The 19,393-nt window shown below is 41.9% G+C and overlaps 1 protein-coding gene across 2 annotated transcripts in view; it reads right to left on the bottom strand.

Moving 5' to 3' along the window:
* Positions 1–19,393, bottom strand: part of SGCZ (sarcoglycan zeta) — a 559,799-nt gene that overhangs the window by 204,538 nt on the left and 335,868 nt on the right. For both annotated transcript variants that reach the window (XM_081924603.1, XM_081924602.1), the window contains exon 2: positions 10,635–10,829. In XM_081924603.1, coding sequence (XP_081780729.1) covers positions 10,635–10,829 — 195 coding nt within the window. The remainder of the gene's footprint in view (positions 1–10,634; positions 10,830–19,393) is intronic.

Consider the following 19,393-nt stretch of genomic DNA (forward strand, 5'->3'; position numbering starts at 1 on the left):
AAGCGTATGTAACCCGAGGTACCACTGTACTCTCAAATAAGTATTCAGAGCTTCCACCTCCCAGTTCAACAAACCACAGCTATTGTTCTGGAAAGCAAGTGAGAATAATTCCTTTCTGACTTCAGTCAAAGACCACATGTGGCTCCTGGGCAAACAGGTTGCCCATCTGTGACCTAGAGTCACTTCACACCCAAAGAAGTATAAGAGATATTACTGAACGGTGAGCTTTCCTTAGCTGGATTCAGGACTAGTTCATATTGACAAGCCCTCAGTGAGAATTCTGAAAAGCTCACCACCAGTTTCCTCACTTGGAGTGCTGATACGTGCACATTGATGGTATCACGGAAATGCTATCATACTGATCCCTGAGAAATGGAGTTTGTCTTCACTTGCCCAGCAAGGAAGCAAAATAAATAAAATAAACAATGCATAATTTCACAAACTTCTATCATGTTCCCCTTTAAATTCACCTTTAAAAAGTCCCAAATGCTGCAACTTTTCCTCATAGGGGAGTCCACCCCCTTGCTAATTTTGGTTGCCTTTTTCTGAACCTTTTCCAATTCTACAATATCCTTTTTGAGGTGAGGTGACCAAAAATGTACACAGAATTCCAGATGCAGCCACGCCACAGATTTGTATAATACCATTATGATATATACTGACCCAGGTAATTATAAACTTCAGCAACATTAGTAGGCGGTACACACTTATACAATTGTGGTAAACATATAAAACAGGAAAGGGAGTCACACAAATGACTTCCACCCAATTTCAGTTGTTCTGTGTGTGTTCACTGTGAGTTCCGATTTGTTAATGTGTTTTCCTTTTGCACGTTATAGGCTTATATCCTGGTTAAATATTGCTTCAACTGAAGGACATCCATGGCACCACATGCAGCCTCAACTGGGTCCCTGCAGTTAAACTTCCTAACAAATACTAGCATGTCGCTTGTTTCCTCAGTAATTTACCGTGCTGAATAACCATCCCTTCCTGAGCTGAATATTAAATTAAGGCAAATGAAACCCGGGCAATGCAGCAAAGATAACAATGTAATAGTTGCAATACCTGCCACTTTACAAAAATAAATATTCTTAATCAAGTGGAAACACCTGCTAAGACAATACGAACACCAAGGCATTTGATAACAAAATAAACACAGTCCGATTTTGTCAGCGTGAGCCTAAGGGTGCGTTTGCAGAGAGGAGCTGAAATCAGAAGCACAGATGAGTTGTGTTTCCAAGGCAATGTGCAGTGAGTTGAGCCTCTCCCTCTCTCCCTCTGTCCGTCTGCCTCTCGTTCTCCATGGTGTCTACACATTTGGGACGTATGCAACACCCTCATCACCCAGTCCCCCCACAGCTTTGCCAGGTTGCTGCCCTCAGGGATGCAAAAGCAACAGCCCACATGAATTATAATAACTGTAATAGTAACAGTGCTCATTCCAAAGTCAAACCTGCCTAGCCTGGCCTCCGACACGGCATGCAGTGAGCAGCACTGCCTCTTGGTGCCTGCAAATCCAGTGCAGACATCTGCACAAGGGAAACCCTTGCTCACCCAGCTGTTTAGTCATAGTCAATTAGAACAGGCTTTGTATGTGTGAAGATTGAATTTTTAAAATCCATCCCAGCAAGGCTTCTACAGAACCTACAAACTCCTATCTGTAACAATGTCAACTTCAGAAAAGAGAGAAAAACACACAGAATACGGGAATCTCTGCTTTTAGTATCTCTGTTCCTTCCTGGCATCCACACCTGAACAAATGTTCTACGTAAAGTTCATTGCATGGCTGTATCCCATGTTTTGAAACATGATTCATTACTGTCGTGTAATGAAAATCTAAGTGCGAACTGGTTGTGCCTTCCAGTGGCTGTGATTCTTCAGCCAAAATACTTGACTGGTTTTTTTAACATGTTTGCTGAAGTGCTGGAGCAGGAAGAGCCATGGGCACCTATAGTAGCAGGGGGAGGAGTAAAGAGTAAGCAGATTTACATTTTCAGAGAGGTCGCCCAGTCATTGGACTCTTGGCTGGATGGCAAGTAAACCCAAGGGGAAGTATCTAGTATGCATATTAATTGGCACCACTCTATCCAAAGAGATGATCATGAGTCCAAAATGCATGCTCACTATGAAAGTCTACAAATCCCAATCAGGAAAACCAAAACAGCTGCCAAGCCTCTGTTTACTTAGAGCAGGCATGGCCAAACTTGGCCCTCCAGATGTTTGGGGGATACAACTCCCATCATTCCTAGCTAACAGAACCAGTGGTCAGGGATGATGGGAATTGTAGTCCCAAAACATCTGGAGGGCCAAGTTTGGCCATGCCTGACTTAGATCGAAGCTAATAACCAGTTAGAAAAATGCTTTGAATACACACACACACACACACACACACACACACACACACACACACAGAGTGTCTCTGAAGCAATGCAAAGTACTAAATGCCAATTAATATTTTTAAAGAGATTGCTTCGTGCCCAGTAATTTTTAATACCCTTGATCAACACTGGCTGCAGTATTGAGACCAATACTAGCTACAATAAAAGTGGCAACATATGCCAAGCATATTGAGAGCCAACTGATGATCCCCAGGTATGATCCTCCCCCTATTGTGTGGGCAGGGTGGTCCCTCCCCCTACCTGGCCTGATCACCTTGGCAACGCCTCCCCAGGCGGGATTGGGCAACTGGCTGAGGTAGGCGGAGACCTCTAGGTATCCCACCTGGGGAAGGCGAAGCCAAGCCTGTGCTAATGGTGCCGCATAGGGTCCAGGGGGCTGCGCGTGACCACGCAAAGGGCGCCCCCCATTTAATGGTCATTGTTTATTCAAAAAGTCAAATAAGGAGACTTTGATGCAAAGGGAAAGTAAAGTTCAGGGTTGGCATGCTGGCAAACTTCCAAATCACAAGCATTGTTATTTAGAGCTTTCCAGCCTGGAATGTGGTGGAAGGTATTCTCCTTTTTCTAGCGCTTGTCCAATGACAATAAGTTTACATTTCCTTTGCAGTGAAGGATAACACCAAATGGAATAAGATCTGACGCTTTCTCTTTTCATCTAGATGGTGCATTTCTGAGTCTTGCAGGCTCTGGGAGAGCCACAGAAACACATTGTACTTGATTCATCTGTGAGGATTTGATGGACATGGGCTGCAAATAACAACAATTGAGGCACAGCAGACACAATGCAATGATGTGATTCCATTAGCATTTTGAAAGGAAAATTCAGGTAATTCTATTAAAATATAATACAACAGCATACTGCCATTAACATGTACACTGAAGAGGGAAACCATTAAGTGAATGTCATATATCAAAAACTGAAGGTCCAGAACAGATTAGTGTGTCCTCAATCCCACCATGTCCACTGACCCTTTATAAATTATACCCCTACTGTGTTGTACCATTAAGAGGAGCCACAATTTTATTTGTACCTAATCCCCATTTTTTTTTGGGGGGGGGAGAAGTCTGGCAATAAGACTATGAGCTCTGAAATGGAATGGGTAGTAAAGTCTATGCCAAAGGCAAATTTAAAGCATACTCACTGAAATAAAATGATTTAAGTAAGTTATGCCTAAGTTTTCAATTCATGGTTTTAATGGGTCTACTCTTAAGTATGGCTTAGCTGGATACACACCAATACATTTAGAATTACCCACAGATTTGGGGAAAATAGGGGATTGGTCTACCTCACCGGCAATTTTGGGTATGGAAGAACCTAGCCACAATGGAAAGGGGGAGCGAGTTGGTCCTTTTTTACACAAATGGTTTCTGGCAAAGGTAGATCACTTTCATCAAAAAGACCCTGCCCAGATCACCACCATCGTTCATGGATATTCAAGAAAAACATATTGACACTGTGATCCCACAAGTCTCTAAATTAGTGCTTAATGGATAGTTTCATTTGGTTAAAATTAAATTCTTGCTGCCTCAATAGCCTACCCAGTAATCTTTATTTCACGGTTGGGTTGTTGCCTATTGTAGAAATATTAAAAGAAAGGATGCAAATAAGTATTATATTCACCCGTGTGTTAAACTAGAGCTACCTCTGCTTTTTTGCCTTTTTCCTTTTTGACCTGTGGATTCCTCTTAAGCTCAGTGTTTCCTAATCCATATCTGCCAGGTATCTGTTCATCTGTATTCCACTTACTATCTCCAGAAGACTAAAGAAAAACCTCTAATAGACTTAGGAGGAAAGAACAAGTATCTCTTGTTAACGCGACAAGTGGAACAAGTAATTAATTATTATTATTTTAGCTTCAAAGCAGTTATACTTGAGGGTCGCAGGTAGGGAACTGAACCAGAAGTCAAGCATTTTCTTTTGAAAGTTTATGGAAGCTCAATGTTTAGGAAAATGCTGACATTTAGGTGGTAAAACTGGACTTCAAAGAGTTCATTATTTAAAAGTGATTTTTTATATATATATATATATATGCAGGTTTTGGTGTCCTCGGGTGTCTTCCCGTGTAGAAGTTGGGGTGTCTAGGCGACGTTTCGACGAGGTCTCACTCGTCATCTTCAGGCTGGTGCTTTCGGCTTCTTGTTACTGGAACAGAGCAGGATCTCAGTGTTTGAGTTCCTATGAAGATGACGAGTGAGACCTCGTCGAAACGTCGCCTAGACACCCCAACTTCTACACGGGAAGACACCCGAGGACACCAAAACCTGCATTCCTGTACCCGTGAAAATCTACGAAAGCAAATATATATATATATATATATATTGTAGGTTTTGGTGTCCTCGGGTGTCTTCCCGTGTAAAAGTTGGGGTGTCTAGGCGACGTTTCGACGAGGTCTCACTCGTCATCTTCAGGCTGGTGCTTTCGGCTTCTTGTTACTGGAACAGAGCAGGATCTCAGTGTTTGAGTTCCTATAAATACTGTTGAGGGGGTGTGGTGTATAGCCTCCAATGTTCTGGGCAGAGAGGAAGTTCCCAGGCTAGTGTGCCTTTTCTTCTTTTGTTCCTTAATTACTTGAGGGATATCTTGAGTGATTTCTTGAGTGATATCCTGAGTACCACTTAGGTGGGTCATTAGGTGTGGATTAGTTGCTAAAGTCTTTGTGTCTTGACCTCTTGAACTTTGTGAAGAGTTTTTCTGAGAAGATGGCTGTACTGCACTTAGTTGTGCTCTGGCTTGGCTTCGTGTATAGGGGCGAGCTGTGGTTTTGTGGCCTGTGTCAGCCAGATCTGTGTAGGGATTGCAGGGGGGTGCAGCATCCGGAGGTGCCACCATGGTTTGGCTACTGGATGGTGTCTGTAATTTATCTGTGGAGAGGGTCTGGGTTTGGGTCTGGTGTGGTTGATTGGTGATGGCGTTCTGTGTGCCTCTGGATCTGGTGTCAGTTTTTGTGGGGAGGGCTAATTTCCAGATGTCTGGCAAGCGGGATGTGTCGTCACGCTTGTTCATGTTGTGAGGGTGTTTCTCTATCTCGATGGCTTCCATGATTATTCTCTTGTGGTGATGTTCCATGTTAAAGAGCAATTTGGAATCTGCAAAATTAATTTCGTGTCCTGTTTCTTTCATGTGTTGGAAAAGAGAGGAAGTTTTTTCTTCTTTTTTGACGGCATTCTTGTGTTCTGCGATACGTGCATTTATTCGTCTGTTTGTTTGTCCAATGTACGTGGCTGGGCAGACTTTGCAGGGTATTTCATAGACCCCTTGGTTTTCCAACTGGATTTTATCCTTGGGGTTTCTGAGGACATTGGCTATTTTTTGGTTGGTGCAAAAGGCTGTTTTGATATTGTGTTTATGGAGGATTTTGCTAATTTTATCTGTAGTGCCCTTGATATAAGGAAGGAGGGCCATGCCATTGTTTTCTTCTGTGTCTTGGTTTTTGGGGGGTGTTTCTTTTTGGATTAGCTTCGTAACCCTGTTTTGCTGGTATCCATTGGCAATTAACACATTTGAGAGATTCTGTAACTCAGTTGTCAAGTGGTCTTTGTCAGCCAGGCGTTTGGTTCTGGAGATGAGAGTCTTGGCTACGGAGTTTATTTGTGCAGGGTGGTGGTGTGATTGTGCATGTAAGTAGCGGTTGGTGTGTGTTTTTTTCCGGTAGATAGTGTGTCCTAGGGAGCCATCAGGTTTTTTGTAGATTAGGACGTCAAGGAAGGGAAGTTGGTTGTTGGCTTCTATTTCCATAGTGAATTGTATTTTGGGGTGTAGGCTGTTGAGATGTGTGAGGAAGCTATCCAGTTTTTCCTTCCCGTGTGGCCAAATTACAAAGGTGTCGTCAACATATCTGAGCCAAAGTTTGGGTTTGTGTTCTGACTTGTCTAAAGCATTGGTTTCAAAGTGTTCCATGTACAGGTTTGCGATGACCGGTGAGAGGGGTGATCCCATAGGTGCTCCTTCTATCTGTTTGTATCTTTGTCCATTGTGGATGAAGTACGTGTTGGTTAGGCAGTGGTTGGTCAGGTCTAAGATGTATTCGGGGGGATTGTATTTGTTTTGAATGGCTGTCAAGGCTTCATTAATGGGCACTTGTGTGAAGAGAGATACAAAGAAAAGAGAGAAGAAAAGGCACACTAGCCTGGGAACTTCCTCTCTGCCCAGAACATTGGAGGCTATACACCACACCCCCTCAACAGTATTTATAGGAACTCAAACACTGAGATCCTGCTCTGTTCCAGTAACAAGAAGCCGAAAGCACCAGCCTGAAGATGACGAGTAAGACCTCGTCGAAACGTCGCCTAGACACCCCAACTTTTACACGGGAAGACACCCGAGGACACCAAAACCTGCATTCCTGTACCCGTGAAAATCTACGAAAGCAAATATATATATATATATATATATATATATATATATATATATATATATATATGGTGCTTTTTTATTTAAAAATGTTTAGGGGTACTCTCATTTTGACTCAAGAAAATCACCATTTTATAATTCGAGTTGGGGAAAATAAATACAGTAAATAGACAAAAGTACAAAGATTCACAAAATGTTTAGGGGTATGTGTAGCCCTGTGTCCCCCCCCCCCCGAAAAGCACTCTGTGTGTGTGTGTGTGTGTGCGCGTGTGTGTGTATAAAGATTATTGCTGACCTATATGCATTTATAATTCTCAGTCCCTCACATCATCACAGCCTCATGTCCTCTCCTCTATTTGGACAAGTTCAGATATATCATTTGGTTAATACTTCTTAACGAAAAGGTAGCCCTTCAGAATTCTTTTTTTAAAAAAACTTTTGAGAAGGAAGGAAGGGGGGCAGAGCTGCTTGCGGTACCCCTGAACATCGTTCAAGTCACCCCAGGTACCACGACACACTGGTTGAAAACCTAGGGTGCAGAGAGAGTTAAGAGGTAAACAGCAGTAAGCTGTGGGCTGGAGAGAAAGGGGTCGGAGAGCAATGTTTGAGAGCAATGGTTGTGGGTCTGCTTAAATCCAAGGATGCTGGGGCTATGGAAGAAGCCTCTTGGAGTATGAAATGTGCCTGCTCATCGTAGGCTCAAGTTGTATATATGTGTAAATAAAGACACCACAGCCTCCACTGTGCCTCATTTCCTAAAAGGAAACACAGAACCTAGGTAGGCATCTGGTACCCCTGGAATCTCTCACTGCCTTGTAAAACTATTATGTATTCCTCTATATGAAGTTAATCATCTCACATAAAGTATAAAGTCTGGAAAGGACAATCTGATAGCTCCTGTATAATAAAAAAAAAACCCCAAACCATCCTGTCAATCCTTTCTGAGAACAGAATCATCTGAAAACAACACGTTCAGCTTGTTCAAACATAAAATGTTAACAAGTATGAATCCACACTTGAGGGATAGCAAAGAGCAATAATGAAAGTGAGATCTAATTGTGGCAGATCAATAAGGTTCCCCGAACAATTTACACTTTTCTTTTCTTGCTTTTTAATATCACTCTTAATTTATTTTCCTTCAGTGCTTTCTACAGCTCCTTTCTGAATAGGGAAGGAAAGATGCTGGTTCATTCTCACAGAGTAACAAAGGAGGATTAAAGATTAATTTTCACTTGTCAACTGTGTACAATCTAATTGGATTTAGAACTGAAGGGGCAGTTAAAATCCACATTAGCTAAGTGATTTCTTGAAATTCCATAGCCAGTACAGTCATGAAAGACTGGATTTCGGTATAAAGTGCATTAGACTTCAAATGTTATCTTTGGAAATCGTTAAGCCTCCATTTGTATAATTACTGCAGCCACATGCATACAACTTAAACGAGTGAAGCAAAGACCTCAATCCTCTAGTCTGCAGGCACGGAAGGAAGTCAACTCATCACCTTGTACGCTAAATATGAAACATGATTCTAAAATATGCTATAGGAAGCAAACTTTCCAGCAAGACTTTTGCACCTGGAGCTGTGTTTTGAAGCGCCATTCCTAAATAGCCCTGTCTACAGTGCTTTCCATATTCAAATTGTTAGAATGCAAAGCCGAGTACCATCACCCCACCCAAATTAGCCTCCATAGTATGCAATTCAAATGAGAAACATACTCTTTTAAGATCTGCAGTTTACAAGCGCCTTTCTCACATCAGAGGTGGTTGTGGGGTGATCTGAAGACACCTGAAGGTGGCCCTGTTCACAGAAATTGTTAATGGTTGATGTTTTATTGTGGTTTTGTTATATTTTGTTGGGAGCCGCCCAGAAACTTATCATCACTAGAATGAACTTGTAGTTTGATTGACAGGCAGTCACCATTTTCACTTGCCAAGAATGTATGTTGCAAGGGATCATTCTGGTGAAAAGAAAGAATTGGCATCCTTCTCTTCTTGTCATCTTTCTGGAGGAATCTGATTGGCCATTGTCAGAAGACACAATAGATTCAATGAGAACCATCAGTTTAAGAAGAATTTTATTGTTCTTATGATGATACTAATGAAATATTTGAAGTCACCTGTTTGGGTTTTTGATATAAGTGTCTGCTTTATAGTGTTTGTGCCTATAGAGGTTTGTAAAGATACCTTCAGAGACTGAGGCTGAGGACATAGGATTTTGGGTGAAGGGGAGCTCACTGGAATGTTCTCACAGCTCTGATCGCCTGGCAGCTGCCATTTTCTTTTTAGCTGTCATATTTGAGCACTCCTCTCCATATCCAGCTGTAAAGAGATATTTACAGACCTCTCTTCTGTGGTCTCCTAAGCATTTTAAAACTGAAGCTAAAGACCTTCCCCACAAAAGAAAAATGTAAATTATACAGGCATGAAGTCAGACATTATATTTGTCTCCAGCCTATTGCCCACTAGCTTCACTGAATAAAGATGTACCTTTATACTGTTGTGGAAATGTAAAGGATTCTTCAACCCCACTTTTGAAAGGGAGACAGTATGTCACTGTGATCAGTTTACAGAGTCCTCATTGCTTTGATAACTATCATTGCAATACATTCCATTTGATACAACCAATACTGTGCATCAAAATACAGAAATGGCCAGATTAAGAAAATGTTTAAAATGCAGGCAAGAAACATTTAAATGCATCATGACAAAGGACACAATTGCTTTCGCTGTATTTTTAGCAGGCTCTGAATCTGGTTGTTTCTGTACTCTTGGTTTCCCCCCACCCCCCAATACATAGGCATAATTCTTAACTGAGCAAGATCACTGAATCATCTTAGCACAGTCATTACACCCCTAATTTTAATACATAAACAAGACAATGTAGATCTATAGAGATGAGGAAGACACTGCGTTTCAAAATAAAAATTATTGTGCCCATAATATACCCTGATATACGTATGAATAATAAAACCAAGGGATTGTCAAAGTGTATATTCCATAGATTTGTATGATAAAAACATATAAAAAGAACACACCTCTCTAAGGCAAAATAATACTCTATCAAACAAAAACCAAGGGGAAGACAGTACATCTCCCTTTTAAAATTACACAATAAATCTGCAGTGCTTTATGATTTGGTATCAATGTGCTATTCATTCCATAGTAGACATAATTTCTGAATAGCAGGGGAACTGAATTAGAACAGTGGGGAGGGGGCCAAGAATTAATCACCCACCCTCTGTTTCAGGACCTCATGATTATTCCTCAGGAACAGTCATGTTTCTGGCCAGCTTTATGGTTCTGCACACCCAGGGACTACTTGCCTATGCAAAATGATGATGGAATCATTCCACTGTAACTGAGGATCAGAGGAGAATGAAAAGCTGCCGCAAATCATTGTAGGCATGGAAGGTAAAAAACACCAACACCTCACCAGACTGGAGACCTAAGTGATGTGAAGAGGACATGGAAGGGTCTATGCATAGGCCTGAGGAACCTCTCAGCTTCCAGATGTTGTTGGACTACAATTCCCATCATCCCTAGCCATTGGACAGGCATACTGGGGCAAGATGGGAGTTGGAGCCATTAAATTCTCCACTCCTGGATTAGAATAATGTTGTAAGAATGTAGGCACAACTGAATGCTCTTAAAACAAGTTTTGTTGGACTCCATCTTGAAGAGCTAATCGTTAAACTATGCTGTGGGTTTCCACCTCCCAGCCTCCCCCCATATCGCTTTGTCCTCCCCACTGAAAACTGAAATGGTGCACCTGCTAAAAAAAGTAATTTACCATCCAACTAATAAACAGAGGTCCCTGAAAACTGACACCAAAGGACCGCCATGTATATACACACAAATAAAAAACAAATCTTAGTATTACTTACCACTGTGAAATTCATTACTTTCAGTATCCATATCGTCATTGCTAAGTTAACAATCATGGTAACCAATAGCAAGAGGACAAAGAAGTATAGACACCTCTTTCGCCAACCATAAATTCCTACTGGATAAAGCTGAGTGTTTTCTGTTCTGGGCAGATTGTTTTGCTGTGTTGCCAGTATATACTGTTCACGTGTCATCTATTAAAATAAAAATAAAAAATAAAAATATCATTAAGTATTTATCTGAATATTCAATCAAATATACCATTTAAATAGGACTATGTCTAGAACAATTGTCCCAGGTTTCAACTAATGAACTCCCAAAGGAGTTCTCCCTCTTGTTGGATGGTGTGATTAATAAATTTTCAAGTTTTCACAATCAAATCAAATACAGTAGGAAAATAACACACCTGGTTTTCCCCCCCTTTAACCATCAATGTTTACTCCCCTCCCCCGCTTTAGCCATACAATACAGGCATAAAGTTTCAGAGAATTAACACGCATAATGAGAATTAAAGAAGAAACCACACAAAAGAGGATGGCATCCACAGCTACTCATTTTGACCACACCCACAACCTAGAGGGTTGGCCAAGGGTGAAACAATGCAATAGTGCAGGCATCCCCAAACTCAGCCCTCCAGCTGTTTTGGGACTACAACTCCCATGATCCCTAGGTAACAGGACCAGTGGTCAGGGATGATGGGAATTGTAGTCCCAAAACAGCTGGAGGGCCAAGTTTGGGGATGCCTGCAATAGTGCATTATGGCTGCAATCCTAGACACAGTTACTCAGGAGTAAGTCAATAGAACAGAATGGGATTTGATTCTGATTAGATATGCATAGGATTTTGCTGCAAGGGCATCATATTTGATTTACATTAATTTCCACCCATTTGGCAAGCATTTTACAGTGTTGTACCGCTTCCCTGTTCCCACTAGGAGTATCTTTCTCCCTCCCATCATTAGTTGTAATTATACAATACAAATGTGTGTGTGTGTGTCGTATGTATATATCAGAGCCATATTACAAAGCTGAAAGGAGGGAAGCTAAATTAAAAAGACAAAGTAAGATGAATAAATGAAATCTTGGATCCATTAAACTCAATAGGAATCTCAGTGCCTACTTCAGCTCAGACTTCGTTTTACCATATATAATGTTAATGAAAACTTCTGCGTTGCCTTCGAGTGCAAAATAAATGGTTTCCAAAACATCATTTTGCATGAAGAAGTGAAAAACAAGGGAAGAAGTATGTATGAATCCGGATGAATTAAATACTCAAGTACTTGCTATACATTTGGCTGGTGTTCAAACACTGCAAAAAACCCTAGTTTGTGTAGATAATCAAGTTCACCTCAATGCACTCCTCTTCTCCCTCCTGCATTGCTCCCATGTGAAGGATTACAATACCACCAACACTCCCTTTTCCCAAGAGCATAATAAGAGCCGGGCCAGATCAGACCAAATCCCCTTTAAACTAACATTCTATGCTCACTGTGGCCAACCTGATGTGCTGCTGATAAGCTCAGTAATGGGACCTGAATGCAACACAGTGTTCCCCCAGCTACAGAAACCTAGGACACTGCCTCACGCTGTGTCAGACCATTCGCTCCTCTGTCTGTTGCAGAGCTGGTTCTTTGCCTCACCTCACAGAAGACACAGCTATAAGCTTAAACAGGATCTTTTTCTTAACAATGTCAGTCATAGCTTGTTAAAGCAGAAGCAAGCAGGAAAGATGAAAGAAAAACCAAAACATGGGTGGTACCAGAGATGAGGCAAATGCTCCCCCAAACAAGCAGCTCATCCCCTTTTCCCCTCCATTGCTAGACTTCTGTCATTAACATATATTGCATACCCTGCAAGATTTCTCTTATGAAAATAGGGATGTCCTATAATAATAATAATAATAATAATAATAATAATAATAATAATAATACACCACCCATAGGATCCACAGGCTACTTTGGGTCATCTCTCTAAGGTAGTCTATTTTAAAGCTTTTAAGTGTTTACATGCCTATCACACTTTTAAACTTAAAATCCATTGCTGTATATTGTTTTAAATGTTTGTTTTGCTATTGGGATTGTAGTTCCATTTGTGTTTCTCAAGCTGGTCTCTGACCGTAATAAATTTCATGTGCCTCACCCATTTGACTCGGTTGCCCCAGCCACTCTGGGCAGCTTCCAACATATAAAAACATAATAAAACATTAAACCTTTTTTTAAAAAAAAACCTTTCCTATACTGGGCTGCCTACAGGTGTCTTCTAAAGGCTGTATAGTTACTTATCTCCTTGGGTCAGGGGTCTCATAACTCCATAGCCTCCAATATTCCTCGGATGAAAACAGGTGTTATGTACTGAAGTTCTCACCCTGGGTCAGCAGGGGGATACTGTAGATAGTTTTCACTCAGGTCCATATATGCAAATAAGGAATTGAAAGTGACGTTCAGTGACTGGATAGTTATAGAAAGTTGTTACTGTTGCATTGTTGTGGTGCTCTATATAAGCAGGCTGGCTGAACCCTTCAGTTCAGTTCTGTCCTGGGCTGTGAATAAACAAGAGCTGTCTGAAGAATTGCTGTGTCATCTGATATGTTCACCTGCAACTTAACAACAGGGATGTCCTAAGGAATAGCAGGACATTACAGGATCAAGACAGAAGAAACCAGGACGGCTTCTGTAAATCCAGGACTGTCCCTGGAAAATAGGGACACTTGGAGGGTCTGATATTGCTATTTTTTTCTTTCAGACATATTAACAGCTGGGAGGGACGCAACTCACTGGACTTTAGCTTCCATCTTTGCCAACTACCACCTCCAGTTCCTGCAACTGATCGCAATGCCATTTCTTGCATAAAGGGGCATCCTGTGAATAAAATGGTTGTGGGGATGTATCCTGGCCCCATCTCAGATGTCCAAGCTGCATTTCTTCCAGAACGGGGCCAGAGCCTTTCATTCCTCAATTAGCCTGGGATGCAAGGCCTTAGCTGGGCTCTCTAACATTTACATTGCTCAGAGCTGGCTCTGAATAAAGGTTAATAGTTGAAGCAACTGGGACCAGAAGCAAAGAAAGGATGGACTCAGCTACTGGTCCTTTCACTCTCCTCCAGACTCAGGAGGGGGAAAGCAAATGACGCAGATTAAATCTCATGGGGAAAATAGTTCACTGTTCTCAATTAAAACAATTCTAGTCTTCATTTCAAGCTAGTCTCAATATATGGTAATTTAGAAAGTTAATAACTGAGAATGTCAGGGCACATGTATTCACTAGATTGCTAATCTTCTGGTATTTAGCAAAAATTGCTTTAATGATTTCTGGATTAACTTTTATGGTATCCCTTCATTTCCACATCCTTTTATTCTAACAAAAATTTATGATCTGTTCAGTATGCACACCTGCATTTTTTCCTCGTACAAAAATGGTTCAATATTAATGACCGGCAAAAATGAAATGAAAGACTTCTGTTGTTTTAGAGCCATTTTCCTCATTAACAAGACACGATACAATTAATGTTTTCGACCTTTCAATGTAAGAAACGATGTCTCAAATTTAAGGAACAAACCAATAAGCATATGCTCTCTCTCTCCAAAGTGCTAACACATGCTGTTTATGTATCAAACATTTGCCGTATTTCCAAACAAGTCCACCCAAACAGGAAACGTTATTCTTTCTGCAACAAGCAAGATGTATTCAATTACTGTATCGGTTAAAAGGCAATTGGGGCAGAGAAAGGAGCCATGGTGGGAATGGAATTTTCTTTTAGCAATGATGCTTGGAGCCACTGAAGCTGGTAAGGCAGAAGTAGAGGGACCAAAAGTAGGCGGAGCCAATGTCCAGGGGAGCCACCACCTGACTGGCTGCGAGTTACGGTATATACCTGCAGGTAGGGTCTGGCTTGAGGAAAGCTTTGAGAGTGGTGGGGCAGTCAGTGCCTCATTCATCCCAATGGACCAGCTTCTACCTTTGAGAGATTGTCATAAAACAATCAGGAAAATGCAAGCTGCGATGAGGCCGACACACAAAGCCCTTTCTCAAGAGAATATAAGGAAGGGCAGAGTGAATACTGCATTACTTCAGGGGAAATTGCTTTGCAATAATATTAATATTATGCTACTGCACACAAACTGGAAATTTTCAATTTAACAATGACAGATTTTCATGAGAGAAAGAGAGAGAGAGAGAGAGAGAGAGAGAGAGAGAGATGGTTGCAGAAAGCGTGTTCTCCCTGAGAGAGAGCACGTGTTGTGGTGCGGGCCAGCAGGCCACCCCACTGTTGCTGGGCAGATACGTTTGGATGGCTAGAGGCAGTGATTGGGTAATTCGAGTCTCTGGGGAGATTTTGAAGTTACCAATTTGGAGGAGGGGTCAAAGGTTTTAAATACTGGACACACAGCTTTGGGTGTCCTCTTGGGCTGCACCGGATCACCCGCCCACCCTCCCTGAATTGGGGGGGGGGGTTCTTTGCTTGAACTTGCTATGCCTGTCATGGGGTCACCTGCTGTTGGGGCAGGGGCCTGGTAGGAATTTTGTCCATTTGGCTGATGGGCTGGTGACATTTGGTTTTTGCCTACTGCATAGCAAATTGTCACAACTTGTAAGGTTGGCGGTTAGGCATTGGTTAAAATTGGTTGGTGGAGGGGTAAGTGCCTGCCCCTCCAATGGTGGTGCTGCAAGGGAATTCCGTTAAAGGAATCCAGGGACTTGCCATCCTTTCGTCCAAGTCCCTGGCATCGGGCTTGGGCCATGCAAGCCCTCGGGAGCATGCAGGTGAGAAGTGAGGGTCTGATGCCCAGCTTCATTTCTCCCCAATATTGTTTTCCCTGACTGGCTTCTGCTGGAATCTGGAAGTCAGTTCTGTCCCTGGGGCAGGGACAGATAGTCGTAACCAATGCCTAAGCAACCACTCACGTGTGTATTTAAATAAAGTTGTGGCCAAAATCATGCCAAAAACCTTTAACAAAATTGATGTGTGAAGTGTGAGTTTATTTGGGGTGGCTTGGGGACCTTGACACGCAACTGTGGAGAATTAGATTTAAGATTGGAGAAATGAGAAACTTGAGGTACCAAAATTAATAGGTTTCTCTATCCTTGGCTGCCACACATCCACTGCCACTCCATCATTTCCCTCTGGTGCTATAATAATTTCTGCAGTGCTGTAAGTGACTTCTCAAACACAAGTTGGACCAGCTGAATTTTTGCTATGGGGTGAATTTCCTGTTGGGGAGAGTTCAGAACTGTGAAGTTCCTCCCCACTCCTTCAAAAAGGCTCGCCCCTTTGTAAGTTGGGCCCAATCCCTTTTAGGTTTGGGTCCAGTCACTAGCCATCCCTTCCCTGCCAGTTAACTTGCTTCTTAAGCAAAAGTTTTTGCTTTTACTAACTAACAGGTATAACCACCAGCAGGTCACGCTTGTGAAATACAGAAGAGAGCTTATGGCCTGGAAGAAGAGGCTGCAAACAATAGTTATGAGCATGCCTAAGAGGGGATCACGGGGGTTTCTCTTAATTGCACTAAGAGCTTATAAAGTCCTTTGAAGGGTCTACCACTAGTACATATCATTTGTAATTTCAAAATCCAGATTTCAAATTTGAGGGAGCTGAAGAACAACTTGGAACCTGAAAATCTGAAATGGAGCTTGAGCACAACTTTCATTTTATTTGACATGCGCTCAGATTTGGTTGGTGGTTTGACAGTGCTAAGTACTGATGCAGCTGCCTTTCAAGAAACCACATGGCATTCTGTGGTCTTAAATAATAATAATAATAATAATAATAATAATAATAATAATAATAATAATAATAAATAATTAATAATAATAATAATTTATACCCCACCCATCTGGCTGGGTTTCCCCAGCCACTCTGGGCAGCTTCCAACACTAAAATGCAATAACCTATTAAACATTAAAAGCTTCCCTAAACAGGGCTGCCTTCAGATGTCTTCTAAAAGTCTGGTAGTTGTTGATTGCTTTGACATCTTGTGGGAGGGCGTTCCACAGGGCGGGCGCCACTACCGAGAAGGCCCTCTGCCTGGTTCCCTGTAACTTGGCTTCTCGCAGCGAGGGAACCACCAGAAGGCTCTCAGCGCTGGACCTCAGTGTCTGGGTAGAACAATGGGGGTGGAGACACTCCTTCAGGTACACTGGATCGAGGCAGTTTGACATTCTATGGCTTCGTATGATTTATATTTCCATAAAGACTTGACTCCACGTGCTGCTTCTACCCATCTGTCTCAACTACCAGTTGTCAGCACCTGATGCCTGACAAAAGCAGGGGAAAGTTCTCCTGACCACTTGGCAGGATGATACAGATACCTGGTTATCCAAGCACATGGTGGCAAGTGCTCATCGATACCCAGGCAGAGATAAGCCAATAAACATTCCCTTGTATCTTCCTTTCCCGGATAATTTATTCTCAACAAAAATATGATGTTGGTATGAGGACACGTGACTTGGCCCCCATCCGTATATAGATCAGATTATTATTTTGTGCTTGTGTGGAGACTCTGAGCCATGTGAGCTGTGAAACTCGTCACAATAGCTTGGGGAGAAGCCTTTTAAAATAGACACTCTAAGCTAAAAGTGCGCGCATCAGCATTTAGAGTGAATAAGAAAAGAGAAAGGGGAAGGTGGGGGGAATCTACAATCTGCTGCTAACCAGCCACAGAAGCTAGGGAGAACTCTTTCAAAACCTTAGACAGGTAATTTACCAGAACCAGCTGGCTTCCTTTACTCCCCCTGACAGTAACATGCCCTCTAGCTATGCAGTCCATGCTGTGGCCACCTCTCTTCTCTCTTCAACATGCCAGCAAGTCACTCACCCTGCGTCTGGTTTGTGCAGCATGGGGCGTTAATTAAACTTACAGATGAAGCATTATTTCACATTTCCTTCGTGCTGTTTGGCTGGCTGGCATCCTACCATATGTAGGGTAATATGTATCACACAGTGTAGCTGATGGCGCATAACAGCACCGGAGTCATCATTTCTCCGGCTGCAAACTCATAAATACATACATTATGTATTAAAAAATGGCTCCGTATTTCAGGCGTGATAGATAAAAATTGGACTTTTACAATTTAACTATATATAATGGCCAGTTATTCTTCCCGCTATGGATTGATTTGTAAAAGAAAGACTCCACGAGTCAGACAAATAGATTTACCATGGAAGCTCTTTTCAAAGGCAAGCGGCTTAAATATACCTAGTCTTGTCATTTTTATTTTTTTTTATTTTAAAGAAACAGATAACGCTGCTCAAACTGATTTATTCCGACTTATCTCCTACAACTAGGCCTTATTTCAGCTAAGCTCTACAACTTTTTAAAAAGAGTAAATATAATTCTGTGTTCATAACCTATATCACTTTTCCTTCGCAGGGTATCTATTGGATATTTAGGTGCTGGGGTATTGTTTAGGGGGTCTTGTTGGGACAGGCTGTTGATGTTATTGATATTTTTTGTATCTTCATTTTAGATCTTGTGATTTATGTAGAAATTGTTCCATTTGGCGGTGTATTCTTGATGTTTATTTTTTATTACTACTTTTCTTACATTGCAATTATGCATCTTTTTCATGTCATAAGCTACCTTGAGCATGGTTTGAACTATGGAAAGGCAGCATACAAATATAACTCTGTGTGTGTGTGTGTGTGTGTGTGTGTGAGAGAGAGAGAGAGAGAGAGAGAGAGAGAGAGAGAGAGAGAGAGAGAGAGAGAGAGAGAGAATTGTGCATGTAATGAGCACTAAATTACCTGGTTGGATTTTTTGTTGGACATACCAAAGCTTTTGCCCCAAAAGTCTATCCCAAGTCTAGCTTTGGTCTCTCCCAAACCCAACTAAAAACCAAATTATCCTCATCATGACCTCAAAATAACATTATCTTGAGGGGTTCTGATCCATCATGGAATGTTCCCTCTTGAATCTCCCAACCATTCCCTCACACACTTACACAACCCTCATGAGCCTCCAAGGCCCATCACCCTCCAAACCCTTTCCCTCCCAATGGCAATGTGAGGAAAGAAGGAAGCCATTATCCCTTCCTCACCTCAGTAGCACTATGAAGCAACCCAAGATCAGTAGATGGAGCCCTCTCCGTGGTAACCACAGCCTTCGGTGTTTTATCTTGTATCTACCTGGAGGAAGTATTTTACTGCAATAGCACCGACACTTAACAACCCTTCCCTCAACAAGACATAGGCAGGATACTCCATCTTTTTGTCACATGAATCAAATATATTTGTTCATACAGTTATTTCCTGACAATGTTGCCTGCACACCAAGAGCCACCAGAATGGGATGTATATGAAATGCTGTGAAGGGCTACAGGAAAGACTGCAGTCTATCAGGGACTGCAGGGAAGAGTGGCCAGAGAAAGAGCCCAAAGTGGCTGGGATTTGCACCGTTGTCTAAGTTCTCTCTCTCTCTGTACACCATGCCACTCCATATCTACAGGCTACATGAAGTTGCTCCTGGAACCAAAAGTCCTCCCACCACTGAGAATTATGTAACCCACCAGTCCATGTAATCCACCTTAATTGACTTGCATGTACAAATTAAGAATTTAGTTCTTTCAGAGAAATATGGCACTCCAAACAATGGTGGAGCCATTAGGGAGATGTTTCTTAATAAGCATAGTAGGTTTCTCACCACCCATTCTTCTGCAAACCCATGTTCAAAACCTAAAGACAGGAGATTTCACTCAATTCAGGAGCCACAGTCAATTCCTCCCACCCTTTATGCATACAGTGGTCATGCTCATCCAGCCTACCTA

The sequence above is a fragment of the Podarcis melisellensis genome, assembly GCF_964234715.1.
Source record: "Podarcis melisellensis genome assembly, chromosome: 9".
Classification (NCBI taxonomy): domain Eukaryota; kingdom Metazoa; phylum Chordata; class Lepidosauria; order Squamata; family Lacertidae; genus Podarcis; species Podarcis melisellensis.